General features: G+C 47.7%; 2 protein-coding genes across 7 annotated transcripts in view; both read right to left on the reverse strand.

Moving 5' to 3' along the window:
- ITGAE (integrin subunit alpha E) overlaps positions 1-11,297 on the reverse strand; it is a 68,730-nt gene extending 57,433 nt beyond the window's left edge. For 5 of the 6 annotated variants that reach the window (XM_082370539.1, XM_082370537.1, XM_082370538.1 and 2 more), the window contains exon 1: positions 11,185-11,297. In XM_082370539.1, the coding sequence (XP_082226665.1) occupies positions 11,185-11,221 (37 nt within the window). In that variant the 5' untranslated portion in view covers positions 11,222-11,297. Of the gene's footprint in view, positions 1-1,321; positions 6,018-11,184 lie in introns of those variants that run through there. The other variant, XM_082370536.1, reaches the window with a different exon arrangement.
- The window catches only part of NCBP3 (nuclear cap binding subunit 3), a 28,419-nt gene continuing 20,438 nt past the window's right edge, over positions 8,689-16,669 (reverse strand). The window contains exons 10-14 of the mRNA XM_082370850.1: positions 16,140-16,434; positions 14,540-14,694; positions 12,880-13,041; positions 11,814-11,976; positions 8,689-11,347 (exon numbers count right to left, since the gene is read on the reverse strand). Of these exons, the coding sequence (XP_082226976.1) occupies positions 11,239-11,347; positions 11,814-11,976; positions 12,880-13,041; positions 14,540-14,694; positions 16,140-16,434 (884 nt within the window). The 3' untranslated portion in view covers positions 8,689-11,238. The remainder of the gene's footprint in view (positions 11,348-11,813; positions 11,977-12,879; positions 13,042-14,539; positions 14,695-16,139; positions 16,435-16,669) is intronic.

Here is a 16,669-nt window from a genome sequence, read left to right on the forward strand (position 1 = left end):
AACTGGTCCTTCCAGAGGCCACAGAAGACAGAGACAAGCAGGAGACCAGAGTGACACCAGGGTTAGTGCCCCAGGCCACGGGGTATTCTAGAGCTGGGAGGCAGGCAGAGGCTTGGGCTTGAGCCCCGTTTCTACTAGTACTTGCTTGTAACTATGGCCAGTCATTACCCCTCTCTGGGCCTCAGTCACCTCCTCTCTACTGGGATGGGGTGGACCAGGGTACGGACACACTTGGTGATGGGGGATCAAAGCCATAAGCCATAAAAAGCGTGAGACCTTCTCCACACACCACATGTAACTGAAAGTAAAGGGAAGTCTAAACTGTAAAGTAAGGAAAAGGAAGTTCAACAAAGTTTTGATCTTTCCACGATGACTATTTTGATGTTTTTAAAATATCAAATATTAAAAGGTATCCAAAAATGTACGCTTTGCTCGTGCCCCATGCACGTTTGGCCTGCCTCTTGGGTGATCTGGCCCCCTGGTGGGTGCTAATTCTGAGCCCCCTCCCAGCCTGGCCTCAGCTCTCAGCCACCGTCTGGCGTTCACTAGCTGGCCCCCACCCATCCCTTAGGGAGAACTCAGGCTCCCAGCAGCCCTGACACTACACCTGCCTGATGTCCAGTCTCATTCTTCTGACCAGCTCCTGGCCAGCGCAGAAGGCCCCCGGGAAGCCTGCCAGATCACTACACAGGACCACCCTCGCCTCAGGCTTGATCTGAGCAGCGCCCAGGGGCTCGCTGGCCACGCTTATTCTCACCCCTGGGGCCTGGTGGCTGGGTGCAGGCTCCTGGCTTGGCTTGCCCCAAGGGGCTTCCACAGGAGTTTTAAAGGCCATATGGGACCCCAGGCAGTGGAGAGGGAATGTCCCGTCCCCCACACGGGTTCTCGTAGGGGCCCTAACGTCAGGAACAGGAAGCAGGCCCCCCCCACGCGTTCGCCGCACACAGGGTCCTCACCCTCCTCAGCTAAACCAGGGGGCTCCGCTGGGCGGGTACGCCGCACCAACCTCCACACTCTGGGCACAAGCTTGGCACAGACCTGAGGGGCTGCCTGGAGTGGGTTCCAGGGGAGAGGGCCTGCGTGGGGAGGGGAGCTGGCGGGAGGAACAGGAGGCAGAGCCCTGGAGTCCAAAGCCCCATGCTGTCAGCAGCCAACAGAGCCTCAGAGGTCCTTCCTAGCCTGGGGGTCTGACCCACGGAGCAAGACGGGCTTCCAGGGGGGGAGTCCCCAGACTTTCTCTGACCTCGGGCTCTGAGCCCCACCAGACACACAGATGGACAGGCTGTGCAGCCCCTCGGGGCAGGGGGTGAGGTTGACTTACTGGTCATGCAGAGCAGAGTGTGGAAGAGCCACATCCTGGCTGGAGCAGAGGCAGCGGCGTGGGCCTCGACTTGCTCAGCTTCCCTCCTTAGCTCCAGGGCTCGGGCAGCCAGGAGGCGGGGACAGAGGTGCACACACAGGCAAGGACCACAGGCAGACAGGCACTTTCAAGTAGACACAGACGCTCCACTTGTACACGGCTGGCTGCGTGGCTTCCTCAGCAGTTGTGGGCTGGGTCCTGGGAGCTTAGAGACACCTGCCAGCCCTGCCCCATCACCCACGCTTTGGTGGAACAGTGAGCCGAGGTTTGGCCTGGGAACAGGGCTGGATGATCTCAGCAGATGTGCGAGGTGCAGGAGCAGTATTAATCCAGCCGTTTTTTATCATCCATGTGGGTGGCTCCCAGCCCCATGCCCTGCCCCGGAACCCGCCACTACACACCTCACCCCAGCGCCCGGCCCAGGGTCCTTCCTACAGAAAGCACCCTCACAGCTCGGGGCTCCGGCACTCCGCCTGCACACGCGAGGCCCTGAGACTGCGGAGGGTCAGGTGAGTGGGAAGACCCACGTGCTGCCTGAATCGCTGCCTCAGTGCAGCTTTGGCTGTATTCTCTTTAACACCTGACTACAGCCCATGATGTGGAACTAACCTAACAGAGCTCTGGACTACCAGAACAACGGAAGAAGTGAAACTCCATGCATCTTTCAGCACACCTTTGATCCAACCCAGCAGCCCAGAGGACGCACTGCCAACGGCCTGCAGTCATATTTAAATGCCAACTTCACGATCTGTCCAATTTTCCCTGTGTGACCACGTCTGTCGCAGAAGGAAGTCTCTCCCGCACCTCTGCTTCCCAGACTGTTGGTCGTGCAGAGCTGCGCTGTCCAACAGAACTCGGCGATGAGGGTCTAGAGCCGCACGGTCCAACATGGGAGCCCCTAGCCACATGTGGCTACTGAGCCCTTGAAATGTCACCAGTCACTGAGGAACTGAATTTTCAATTTTATTTAATTTTAATTAACTTACAATCAAAACGGCAGGGGACTCTATGTCTCTCTCACATGAATGTCTGCATCTCCAGGGAGAACACTTTGAAGTGTTAATGTAAGTGTTAAAACACAGCAGACAATGGCGTTGACTTAATGACTAGGTGAAAATCAATTTTATCTTGTTTCTCACAGTGAAAGCCTGCTTGGCCAAAGTTCCATAAAGACTGACGTCACTTATAACATTCTTGCATTGTTTGCTTTGGTCTGACAAAATACCTCCAACTAGCAAGATAGTTCCCTGATGTTACACGGTTGTTTGAATAGAGATTACGATTCACTGTTTTTCACGGTATATACCATCCAACAGAGAAGTTAAACAGATGAAAAAGCAAAGCTCTGGGTCTGATGAGTCGTCTGCCAGATCACAACGAAGATCATCCCAAGTTGGCTTAACCTCGTCATAGGCCAGGGTGCTGGTTGTCTTCCCACACTCAGGGCTCAGTGACTCTTTCCCTCCCTGTTCCCAGTGCCAGGGGCACTTGGCAGAGCAAGGAGGGGCTCCCCTCCCACCACTGGCCCAGAGTGGGAGAGAACAGACCCAGGCCGCAGAGCAGAGCAGCAGTAGGAACAGGCTGGAACCCACGACTGCAGCCTGCTGGAGGTTTCTGAGAGAAAACAGGACTTTGGTTTGGAGTGTGAACTTTAGGACATCTCTGGAGGCCGGGCGAAGTTGATGGGTGGATGCTGGAACAGGTGCAGGGCCATTTTCTGCATCTTTGGAGACTTCCAGAATGCTGACTCATCCTGCATCCATCCGAGATGTATTTTCCAAGCTTGTTGGTGCCAGCACAGCAGACCCCTAATCACGAGCACGCAGGGGCCCTTCAAGCCCTTCTGACAGTAACTGCTGTCCCCACAAACCCAGACTTAAGGTCCCAAGTCAGAGCCAGACTATATAATCCTCCCGGTTCACAGAGCCTAATGCAAGGCTGGGCATTTCAGTAGCTACATCCAAAAGCAATGTGAAAATGGCTTCTTAGCTCATTTTACTTTAAACAAATGTTAAGGGACCAACTTGAGGGAATTCTACAACATAACCGGACTGAACACTTCAAAAACATCAATATCATAAAAGGCAAAGAAAGGCAAAGGAATTGCTCCACATTATAAGAGACTAAAGACAGGATTTTAACTGTAGTGTGTGATCCTGGATTGTATCCTGGACCAGAAAAAAACATTATTGCGACAGTTGGCAAAACTGAAGCATGAACCACGGATTAGGTACTACTGTACTGATTAAAATTATACATTTCCTGAATTTGATAACAATACTCTGGTCATATGAGAGAATGCCCTTGTTCTTAGAAAATGTACACTAAAGTATTACATTTAGGGAGTAAAGGGACGCGATGTATGCAAATAACTCTCAAACAGTTCGTGGTTGGTGGGGGACAAGGGGGTGAGGGGGGAGGGAGGGGAGGAAGAAAAGAATGAATAATGAAATGTGGCAAAATGTTCTTTGTTCTACCCTCGAAACTATTCTGTAATTGTTAAATTATTTCACAACAAAAAGTTTTAAAAGTTAGGGGATGGAGGACACATGTTCAGCCTGAGCTAAAAGGACTAACTGTTTTGCCTGGAGAGTGAGTGGAGAGCACAACTCACCAGGGGATGGGGGCTGTCCCCACAGGCCTGCCTCATCGCCCCCAGACACAGGAAATATTTCTAATTACCCACTTGCCTTCTGAGTCCTAGGAGGCTGGGAGGAGGGCATTTGGAAGAGTGAGGATGTTACTGAGACTAGACACGGGACTGCAGTGGAGGACAGAGCTGGCAAGGGGGCACCGGGAAGACTGAAAAGCAGTCGTAATCACTCCCATTGACTGAGCGTCAGCAGGGGACGCAGACTCAGTGCCAAGGGCCTTCCACGCAAGCCCTCATCTGATCCTCACAGCCACCATACTCGGTTATCCCCATTTTGCAGATGAGGATGCTGGCTCAGACGTAGAGGTTAAGTAATTTGCCCAAGGCCATATGGCTAGTAAGTGGCCGAGGTGGACTCAAATGGGTCTGTTTCCTCCAGAACCAGGACTCTGAACTACAAACCCTACTGCCTTCAGACCCATGGATCAAAATCCCTCCCAGTCTGTGAGCTTTTAAAAAGCAGTGACCTCATTCCACAAACACATACTGGGACCCTTGCATTACTGGGTGCCATGGACTGAACTGTGTCCCCCTCCCCAAATTCATATGTTGACACCATAACCCCCAATGTGACTACATTTGGAGATAGAGCCTTTAGGAGATAATTAAGATCAAAAAGGTAGGGTCCAGGACTTCCCTGGTGGCGCACTGATTAAGAATCTGTCTGCCAGTGCAGGGGACACAGGTTTGAGCCCTGGTCGGGGAAGAACCCACATGCCATGGAGCAACTAAGCCCGTGTGCTACAACTACTGAAGCCTTCGCACCTACAGCCCGTGCTCTGCATCAAGAGAAGCCACCGCAATGAGAAGCCTGTGCACCACAACGAAGAGTAGCCCCCGCTCACCGCAACTAGAGAAAGCCCGTGCACAGCAACGAAGACCCAAGGCAGCCAAAAATAAATAAAATTAAAAAAAAAAAAAAAGGTAGGGCCCTAATCCAATAGGCTTGGTGACTTGAGAAGAGGAAGAGACATCTCTCTCTCCAAGAGCACGCACCAAGGAAAGGCCATGTGAGCACACAGTGAGATGCTGTCTGCAAGCCAGGAAGAGAGGCCTCGTGCGAACCCAGCTACTAGCACCCTGATCCTGGACTTCGACCTTTAGACCGTGAGAAAATAAACTTCTGTTATTTAAGCCACCCAGCCCATGGCATTTTGTTAGAGCAGCCTGAGCTGATTAAGACACTGGGCTACCTCCTAAAAAATCTCCCAAGTAAAACACAGAATGGTGCGTGTGCGTACTGGGGAAGGGGGGCCGAGCAGGGAAGGGAGCAAGGGAGAGGATCTCCTTCTCCCTTCACAACGCAGGGCTGGGGAGGGGGTGTTGCACTGGCTCATGGAACCAAGGGTGCAAGGGCTTAGGCCTCTTGCTTGCCCCCAACTCCTTCCCGTCCAACTTAGACTCCTGATGCTCCTTGGGAAAGCTCAGCAAAGATCCTAGAACTCACATTAGCACTAGAAGGAAACCTGGAGGTCATCCCACTTGAGCCCTTCATCTGACAGGCAGGGACACTGAGGTCCCAAGAAGCGAAGGGACTCGCTTGGGTTTTTTTTCAAGTCTGCAGATGAGATAGAACGAATCCCCAAGGCTCCGGGCCCAGCCCCAGGCGTCACCCCATTTGACCTCCCCACAAAAGACATTCTACCTGAGCAAAAAAGTGCCATCTCCTGCTCACGGGCCCTCTGAAGAACTCCTGCCACTAAGAAGAGGTGACGCATTAAACACATGATAGCCCCAGGAAGGGACGGGAAGGCCTCGTCACCTCTCCTGTCGATGGTGTGGTCTCTTGCTCTAACCAACACTGGTCCCGAGGCAGGGGTGACACAGTCTGAGGTAACACAAAATCTCAACTACTGAAGACTCTTGTCATCCAGAGGGGGCCTCTGGAATTGCTCCAACAAAACCAGGTAAGAACCCCAGGTGCCGGGTGCTGACTTTGGTGGGTTAAAGACCACCCATACCCTAGAGCTGTATTTATAGCAGAGCAAAAGCCCACTGCAATGCCTCACAACTATTAGAAAAACGCTTTTGAGCCAGCATTTCCCTAACCGCTCCCAGGAACATCCAAGTTCTGTGAAACGTTCATAGAATTTCATTTTTTTAAAAAAGGCTACAGTATTATTTTTCTTCTAAGATTTATTTTAGAAACATGTAAGAAAAGTTCTACATTATTATTGGTCAGACTACACAACAACAGTCTGCCTTGAAGCCAGTATGCTGTTCTCAAGATCATCAAAGACATTCTGTCCTTTTAGTTCTTCAAAGAAAAAAATGGTTTGACTTCTAATTTACTTCTTATTGTGTAAGATTTAAAAGCAAATACTTGTACATCAACTTATTTGTGCAGCAATTAATTAATCTGTGAAGCCGTCATTTGCTGTTAACTTTAATCCAAATTGCCTGTTAGCATTTCACCACAACTTTAAAACCGCTCCGCGTGACAGTGGGAAGCCTACTTTAGGCAAAAGAGCTGTTGCCAGGAACGAGTTCTGTTTCTTTGTGTCTTCTTTGGGCTGCTGTCACTTCCTCACCAATTGGATCAGATGCTAAGAATCGGCCCAGCAGTCTCTCTTTGGGGCCTCTGATCCATCCGCCGGCTTCCTTTCTTGGTCTCCTGGGTGCAGATGAATGCTTTCTAAAAAATATTCTGGATTATCTACATGACTCTCCAGCAAATGCTTTATAAAGCCAGGTAAGCTTCAGCTCAGATATAGCCAGATCATCAAAATTTGAATTTCATGGAGGTCTACTTGATGAGATTCTTTCTTATGCAAGTGCAATTTATGCACTTGTGAACAACCTTCCTCTTTTTTGGAATCGGGTAGTCTCCGCTAGAAGCAGACTAGCCTGCAGACCAAGGTGCCCGAGCTGGGTTGGGTTCCCACAATTCATTCATTTGCCAAACACTTTTTAGGCACCATTTACTCTGGACTGGCCTGGTAGGAGGAACAGAGATAACAACACGAAAAAGCCTGCTCACAGGGGCTGCTAGCAGGGAAAACAAAACATGAAAATAAAGTGTTGTGTGTACAAGGCAGAACCACGAGGACTAGCCTGTAAGAGGATGCCGGGGCTTCAGAGAATGGAGCTGTTCCGGCAGCCGGGGAATTTACACATCCAGCTATGTGTATAGGGGATCTGCCAGGTGCCAGGCACGGCACTCGGACTGGGGAACCCCATGACCAAGCCAGATGTGGCCCTGCTCTCACGGAGCTCACAGTCTAACAGAAAGACAAGGTAGGAAGAGGGAACTGCGATCCAGTGTAGCGGTGTGCTGGCTTGAGGGGGTACAGAGATTTGGCATTACATACATATTTCACTTAGGCAAACATAACGGCATTTGTCTGAAAAAGTTAGGAAAAAGAAAAAAGACAAGGAAAACAATTTTAAGCCATCGGGGCCATTCCATCTGCCCCTCCGCTCCCGGAGCAGACAGGCGTGGGGGCCTGAGGTGAGCCTGTGCCCCTGCTGCTCCTGTGGCCTGTCGCGGTTCCCAAGAGCCTCTTCAAAAGCGAACTGCTCGCCTCGGTGTGAGTCTAACACCTACAAATAAGTGTTGCTTGCATAACACGGCCCTACTTGCAGGCTAACCACTTCTCCTGGTGCTCAGCTAAAGAGACTGTGACCTATTCCCGCACAGGCAGGAACCAGCCGCACTGCACCTCGCGATAATGGTCTTCAACACGGCGCCTTCCTCAGGGTGTCCGAAAGGAGTTTTGATTACACTCAAGTTTTATCCTAGGCATGACTTTATAACCTAACCCTGGAATGTAACAAGACTCCTTCGTGGCAGTACCACGGGACACATAACAGGGCCAATAACCTGGCTCCGGAAGTTGCAGGTAGCTTCCTGGAGAGGTTTGTAAGTCCTTGAGGATGAGGGAGAGGAGAAGGCAAAGCTGAGGTGGGATGAGGAGAGGACCAGCGGGGCGTGTCACTGGGAGGAGGAACAGCACTGAGCAAAGTCTGGGAGGCTGGTGAGATCAAGATGCCTCCAGGAAACCAGTAAGCAGAAAGTAGGGGAGGATGGGGAGAAGAGGCTAGAGATACTGCCAGAGGCTAGATCTTGACCAGCCTTGTGAGCTATCAAAGGAGTTCAGAATTTATCCCATTGGCAATGGTGATGCTTTTAGGCAGGAGCAATAGGAATAACCTTCTTAAGAATGTTCATCCTGAAGCACATGAAAAGATGCCCAACATCATTAGTCATCAAGGAAATGCAAATCAAAACCATAATGAGATACCAATTCACATCAAAAAATAACAAGTCTTGACAAAGATGTGGAAAAATTGGAACCCTCATAACGTTGCTGGGGGGAATGGAAAATGATGCAGCCACTTGGAAAAACAGTCTGGCAGCTCTTCAAAAGGTTAAAGATAGACATACCAGAGGACCCAGCAATTCCACTCCTAGGTATATAACCCAAGAGTAATGAAAACATATGTCCATGTAAAAACTTGTACATGAATTTTCACAGCAGCATTATTTATAACAGCCAAAAAGTAGAAACAACCCACCGGTCCATCAACTGATGAATGGATAAACAAAATATGGTATATCCATACGATGGAACATTACTCAGCAATAAAAAGAAACGAAGTACTGATATATATTACAACATGGATGAACCTCGAAAATATGTTTAGTTAAAGAAACCAGTCACAAACAGCCACAAAGTGTATCATTCCCATTTATATGAAACGTTCAGAATAGATAAATCCATAGAGACAAAAAGTAGTTAGTGGTTGCCAGTGGGGAAGAGGGAATGGGGTACTGCGAATGGGTACAGGGTTTCTTTTTGATGATGAAAATATTCTAACATTGACTATGGCAATGGATGCACAACTCCGTGAATATACTAAAAGCCACTGAAGTGTACACTTTAAATGGGTGAACTGTATGCTATGTAAATTACATCTCAATAAAGCTGCTAACAACACCGAAAGTTCATCCCAGCTGCAGTGTGCAGAATGGAGAGGGAGAGACAGGGGAGAGGAACCAGTAAAGAGGCTGCTGCGGGGATGGAGTGGGAGAAGACAGTTTCTGACCTAAGGCGAGGGACTCATGGGGTCAGGCTAGAGGAGGCCAGGGCAGCAGAGGTTCCATTGTGTGCTGGGCTCCACAAGCTCTCCTGGGTAGTTGGCACCTCTCCCAAGGCGGAGAGTGGAAAACAGAAATGAGGTATCTGTAAGTATTATCAAGCAGCAAAAACGTATCTAAAATCTCATATGTGTAAAGACTAAACCGACTGTCCATCTTTGCTCCCCAACTCCCAAGAAAGGGCCTGGGCTTCCAGAGCACGTGTAAGATGCTGTAAGATCTGGGTGCTTGAGTGGGCTGGCGAGTGAGAGGCTAAGGCCAATAACTTTGGGAAATAAAACTTAACGTCTTTAAAGGTAATTTTCTGGGCTCTGCGTGTTTGTGAGCACTGCAAGGCTGCTGAAGTAGGCATTTTTCTTGGTCACATCAGTTTTAACTACACACCACTGCCCTTCCTGAAAGTCTTCCTTGATCCCTAGCAAAAGACTGGTGAGGGCTGAAAGGCCATGGGACAAGTGGGCCTGAACTACTGGTGGGAAAGGGTCATGACTGGGAAACACAAGGGAAAGTCTGAGAAGGGGAGTTTTCTGAACACTGCAGAGAGCATGTCAGTGGGGACCCTGACCACGGGGACCTCTTTGTCTCACTAGTGGCCCAGAGACTGGAATGGGGTGGGGGTAGTCCCGTCCACAACCTCATGCACACCCTCAGTTGTCTCCTTGACCCTCCCTGCACCTGCCGCAGACACTGGTGCTGGCCAGCCCGCTGCAGCCACCGCTCTGACACAGCAAAACACCATTAAGACGCACCAACGAAGCCAGCAGCTCTGGTACCAGCCCATTCATTTGCTAGAAGGGGAAACTGAGGCCCAGGCCTACGGAGCAGAGCCAGGGGTCGGCGTCTCTGACTCTACAGCCCCTGCACTTCTCACTTGACCAACCGCCCAGACCCTGGCCCCTCCTCAAGAACCTGGTTCTCAGCTGTGTGCTTCATGGGCAAAGAGCTGAGAAACCTCAGAAACCTTGGGTCTCAACTGGCAGAGAAACCCAAACCAGCTCTTTCCTAGAATCCCACTAGGAAGCTGAAACATATCATGGTTACATGCTCTCATCTTTCTACAGGGAGGGAAAAAGCAGGTTAACCAACAAAATATGGACAACATAGTTCTTGTTGCAACTCTCAAGTCTCCCCGCCTTTCTTTATTAAACAAAGCGTTCGTTCCGCCCTCCATCGCACCACACTGCAATCAACTACTCATGTGACCATTAGCTCAGGCACGAGCAAAGATCTCGAGAACCCTGAGCTGCACTGGGTGCTGGACATTCCAGACAGGTGAGGGGTTGTAACACCACACAAGCAACACAGGCTTTATTCTCTTTAACTCCTAAGCTCTACTGAATTGAAGTAAAACACTATTTTTAAGCCTGCAGAGGAATACAACACTAAATACTTCAAAATAAAAATCAGACAGGAAGACAAAATAATCTACCACCTTCTCATGGTAAAATAATCTGAAAGGAGTTTAGAAATAAATGAACTAAAATTTCTATAACTATTATCTTATTTGCCAGTTTTGAAGAAGTCTTCAAGTGCCAGAACTTGGAGACAGAAAAAGAATAAATAACAGTGTATCACTTCTGAAGTGATAATAAATGACAGGTTCCCATCTCAGGTGGATGGGTATTTTTCCCTACAGCGGCCAAAAAGCAAGTTAAACTCTATGTACAACAGACAGACTATACACTTAGGATCATTTAAAAATAATGAGGCTCCCCTCTTTGCCTTCTTCCAAAGTATATAATATATATTTAACAGCACATAAGAAGACACCACTTGAGCTTCCCTCGTAGCCAATAGGAAGTATTTTCACATATAAAAATTAAAAATTTTAACTTTTAAATCATTAATATTTTTTAAACATAATACAGACTTAAAAATTGTTCAACATTAACCCATGACCCCACCCCTAGCACAAAAATCCACCCCAAATCCCAAAGTCACAGTTTTTTGTTCCTAAAAATCCCACAGCACTGAACTTGATCTTCACTTCAAGCTGATCGCTAACAAGGCCCCCTAACAGAAATCCCCAGGGAGGAACGAAGGGCGATCGACGCTGCGGCTCTTATCTACCTGGGCGGCACGGATGCACCTCTGAGGTCAGGTCCATGAGATTCGGCCCCCACACTAGGATCCTGGAAGGGTGAGCTGGCAGCTTCCCTCATCTTCCCCCTCGAAGGCTGTCCAATAAGCACCTGGGAATTGACTTTTCTTGGGAAAAGGGTGCTGGTAACAGCTGTCAGGGCCAAGGCAATAGTGAGAAGTTCAGTCCTCTGCTCTTTGGATGAACTGTGTAAAACATTTCTTTCAAAAGACACAATGTTAAAAATATTAAGAAAAATGTCTACAAAATCTGGAGGGCTGCCTTTTCCTCAAAGGGTAAAGCTTGTGGGGTGGTGGGAAAAGAACTGAGGGCCCAGAACTATAACTCTGCAGCAAAAGATTAGATAGATGCCCTTCAAAACATGTCACATTCTTAAGATGTCTTGCTGAAGTAGCAAGAGCGGAGGGTGACTGCGTGAGCAAGAACGGGAGGGGCGCCAACTCCCGCATGGGGGGTTCCTACTGTGCACCCCACCCTGCACAAGAATGTCAGGCTTTAGGGCAGCCGCCTTGGGCCCCAAGGGCATCAGGACTCTGCCTCTGAACCAGAGCTGCTTTCCCGACTAACTTCAATCTGGAGAGATGGTAAGTTATCTAACCGGCTCTTCTTTTGGCGAGACTGTTCTTTCTCCTTAATCAGAGCCCCCCATGCCCTTTGCAGCTCGGAGTCATCTTCCTCTGTGCCGGGCGCCCTGTGATCCACTTTCTTCGTGTTCTTTTCTTTGGTCTTGGGTGCAGATCCTAAGCGAGTCCATAAACTACCTGTTTGGGTGAGAAGGCATTTCAGCTCTGGCAGTCGATGCTGAGAAACAGGGGCACTGGCAACACCTGACGTGCAGGAAGCACGGGGCGGGGGGCGGGGAGGGGGGAGGGGGGCGGCGGGGGGTTGTCCGTGGCACCTGCAACCATGGTGCAGCCTTGGGCAGATCCTCTCCTTTCCCTGGCTGCAGTCCCCTGCCTGCAGACTGAGAGAACTGGACCCAACGGGAGATTCTCTCAGCTCGGGGATATGTGCCCCCCCGACCCCACCCTACCCTGTGTTAGGCACATCAGAATCACCTGGGAGGCTGCTTATACTACACCTGCCCCTGCCTGGTGAGACTCACCATCCCGTCCGTGTACAACTTCATTCTGCCAGGACTGGGCCATTCCCAGATCTTCCCAGCCACAACATTCTGCAAACTGATGGGCCTGCTACACTGTCAACTTCCAGATTCTGCCCACTCTCCATTAATTTTTCACATATTAATATTTAACAAGAGAGAAATACATGGAATTTCATAAGATAGCCACTCTGTAAGGCAATTAAAAGTTTTATTTATAAAAGCTATAACAATGTGGAAAAATGACTATGATAAGATGCTATACGAAAATAGTAGTATATGTATATGGGCAAAGACTGGAATAGCATGAAACTAAAAAGTATTTGTGTTAAACAGAAAGAATCAGGGGTGAGTTTTTTTTCCCATTTTCTAAATTTTCCACACTGTTACCATTATGATGATGATGATGATGATGATGACGACGACTATAATGAAAGAGGAAAAATAATTTATTTTTGTCATAGGCTATTTCCTGCCTTCTGCTAACAAAGTATTTCTGTGCTACACCCATTGTCTCTGCTCTTACCAATTCCCTTCCCCGTCAGTTTTCAGCATTACCAACCTGATTTCTTCTCCCGAGTATCAGAGTAGAGGCCTTTAACATCTTGCCTGGGAACACCTAGCCTACTATGTACATCAGAAAAGGGCTCTCTCCGAACGACTGGGTTACTACTAAAAGCCTTTTCCGGAGAATGTGGTCTTTTTCCTAATCGCTGGCGTATATCTAGAAAAAGAAAAAAAGTACTACCGTGACCACGTGCATATGCTTTGCTATCTGTACTGTCAACCTGAGATCTCTGCAGGACCTGGTACCAAATCTCCCCGAGATTTGGACATGTGCTGGACATGGGGCCCAGCACAACCAGGCTTCTAAGAGCCTTCCCTCTACAGAGTCTGGATTCTCTGGGAAAATTCAAATGAGAATCCCCAGGGGCTCGCAGGGGTAAAAAACCTTAGCTGACTGCTCCAAAAAGGAACTTCTGAGGCAGAATTGTCTGCTTTGTGTTTTCTGTAGTAGAATCAAGCAGAGCAAATAATTTACGAACATTTCGGCTGGCAAGAAATACTGCAAGCTCCCTGAGGACAGAAGCCGCAATCTCTGAACATATAAGAAGCTCTCAATAAACTATTACGTTGAACAATACATGTAATGAGACTGACAAAAAGCAAAGGATCAAGGGAAAATGTCCCAAATCAAATGTTTTTCCTCCAACCCCCGCCCCCCCAGAAATCTGCCTGTCCTCCTGAGCTTCCTCTCACAATAACAGCAACCACAAAAACACATTTATTAGCAAGTCCCTGGGCTGGGTTTTCACCCACCTTGCCTATGCTCTCTGAGGACAGCACCCCCATCTTTCAGCCCCTCAGGCCTGAGGCCCTTGGCTTCTCTTCCTTTCCTCCCGCACTTCCCAGTGCTGAGTCTTCTTCCTCTCCAAGGTTGACACTGTCATCAATTCTGCCTCCACTGTCCCTGATCTAGTTCAGGCCCGTGTTACTTACTTAACTCTCTATCACACTCTACGCCGCCACGAAGTTACCTTTCTAAAATAGATATAAGATCAGGTTACTTCCCACCTCAAAAAAATTAGGTTTACCAACTGAGATCCTACTTCCGGTCCGAGGCCTCACTCCACAGCCACGTGCTCTGAGAAGCATCCCACAACAGATCCTGCCCCAACAGACCCACCTCCCCTCTCTGCTCCCACAGCCCACTGCTTGCAGTGCCCTATCACAGCACTCACTCCATTCTGCTTCAGGTGGAATTACCTGAATGTGTGCCCTTATGTTTTCCATCTGAGTTCTATGATGACTTTGCATCCCCTGCAAAGACTTCTAACACTCTCAGCACCTAGCCCTGGCACATAGCAGGCTTTGCTAAGTGCCCACTATACGCGTGTTTGCACATATAAACTAACCAGTTCAAACTCTTAACCATTTATACAACAACCCGACTTAATTTCTATTATCCTTATGTACAAAGTATACCAATGACATACAGAGTAAAATAATTGTTTGGGACAAAAATATTGAAAATGAGTATTGCAAAAGTCTGATTAAATTTCATGTCCTAAAGTTCCAATGCCTAACACAAAATTTAGAAGTGATGAATCAGGACAACTAAATTGGTCCGTAAATGACAGTGTTTTATCCAAGAACCTATCCCTGTCTGCATTTGCTTTCTGGAACTCAGAATGAAGCCCAGATACACAACTCAACAATACCTGTTTTAGTACTGCTGCCAGGTGGCCGTGGACGTGTGTGTTGACGTTTTTCATCTAACAAATGTCGGACATCTGCAAATTTCTCAGGTGTTAATTTGTTACCAATTCGGTTTTTTATATTGCTTGTAGATACAGTATCTGCCCTCATGGAGTTCCTTTAAAAAGGGGGGTGGAGGAACAGTAAACCAACTTGAACTGTGGGATAACACTCATACAACAATCTCATACACTCTGGAAAAACAATTTAAGAAACCCGATCTAACATGGCCAACGTTCACTTACAACACCATAAACCAGTAATTATTTGCTTACAAAAGCCACGACCAGCCTGCTGTAAAGAGGCTGCTTGCGGCGAGCAGGCCCCTGAGTCTTCCGGGGTGGTTCCCACACACGGCATCTGCGAGCTATCGCAGAGCACGTACCTGCGAGCCCCCTCCTCCTGGGACAAACGCTAAGTAGAGGCCTGCAGAGGGCTGGAGGGCTGGTTGTTGTCTAGACACAACAGAGTCTAAAACTCCTTTCGTTAAAGGACAGACGTCTCTGTCAAAGACCTCTCCCACCACGTCAGGGGACGAGTTCCATTATTCTGGCAGCATTTGCCACTGGAAAGTTCTCTGAAAACTAAAAATAAGGATGTGAACAAGGCCATACAAACCAACCAGCTTAAAAGTTTTTTCTTCCCTTTTCCCAAACACACCATCAAGAACTCTTAGAGAGCACCCCAGCCTCCAGCCCTCTCTGATCCATGCATACGCGATCTGCCCTCAGGAATCTGCTCAGCTCCACTGGTCATCAAAGAACGCATATTAAAATAACTGTATTTTTTCGTCCATGAATAGCAAAAATCAGAGTGATAATACCTAAGGTTGGTGAATTATGTAGGCAACAGGTGGTAATTTGAGTAAAACCTTTTTGGAAGGAAATTTAGCAACATCACATTTTAAAACACGTGCCTTGTCTTATGCAGTAACTAGAATTTATCTAGTTGGTGCAACAGTAAGAAAACAGAAATCCAGGGAATCCCCTGGAGGTCCAGTGGTTAGGACACCGCACTTTCACTGCCGAGGGCCCAGGTTTGATCCCTGGTTGGGGAACTAAGATCCTGCGAGCCGCATGGCGCAGACAAGGAAAAAAAAACAAAACAGAAATCTCCATCAATAAGGGATTGGTTAAACAAACAATGACACTTTCAAACAATGGACTACATACAGTTGAAAAAACAGCAGATGTCTACACTATATTAAATGGAAAAAGCATATGTCAAAACAATATAACTTAATTTTTGTACAAATATATCTATAATTTCTCTATGTGTTATGTATACACATAAAACTAGCAGGAAAGTAATTCACCCAATTGCTAACAGTCGTTCTCTTAGAAGAGGATGAGATTACAGGTGACTTCACTTTCTATATCGTCTATAGTTTTTATAACAAGGATCACCTCTTGTACATTAAGAGGAAAAATCAGACGCTACAAAGGACTGAAATTAGAAAAGATAAAAGTGGATATAAAATTAAGAGGTATTAAGAAGAAGTTAGTAATTGGTATTCAAATCAAATTAAAAGCTAGCACTGATAAAAAGAGAAACTATTTTTACCTGATATTTTTCAACTGCGATTCCACTTCGTCAGCATACATCGTCATTTTCATGCTCTTCTTTGGTGAAGGAGTGGAAATCATTTTCAGTTCTAGATCATAGTCCATTTCATCCGAGTCTGAGCTGCTGGCACTAGACCGCCGAGATGTGCTCCGCTCCCGGGTCTGCTTGAGGGCTGGGAGCTCCTCGTGGTACTCCACCACCACCCTGTCATCAGCATCCATGTCCTGGTCCTCCTCTTCCTCCTCCTCCTCTTCCTCCTCTTCAATGGGTTCCTCAGGAACATTCACTAGTCCTAAGGAATTTAACCAAAAAACATTAGGAAAAGCCCTAAAACTAACAAATCCAATTTTCTATTCTACGTCAGTGACCTTTTTAAAAGATGGGATTCCCATCCTTAGAGTTTATTGGGGCATTATCTATAATAGTGCTAATCTGGTTACCATTCTGATCCCTGCAACAAAGAATGTCTAGGTAAAGTATGAACTAGCAGCCTGATGCAATATTACAAAGTTGTCTAAAATACAGAC

This window comes from Balaenoptera borealis (assembly GCF_965194805.1).
Source record: "Balaenoptera borealis genome assembly, chromosome: 20".
Classification (NCBI taxonomy): Eukaryota; Metazoa; Chordata; class Mammalia; order Artiodactyla; family Balaenopteridae; genus Balaenoptera; species Balaenoptera borealis.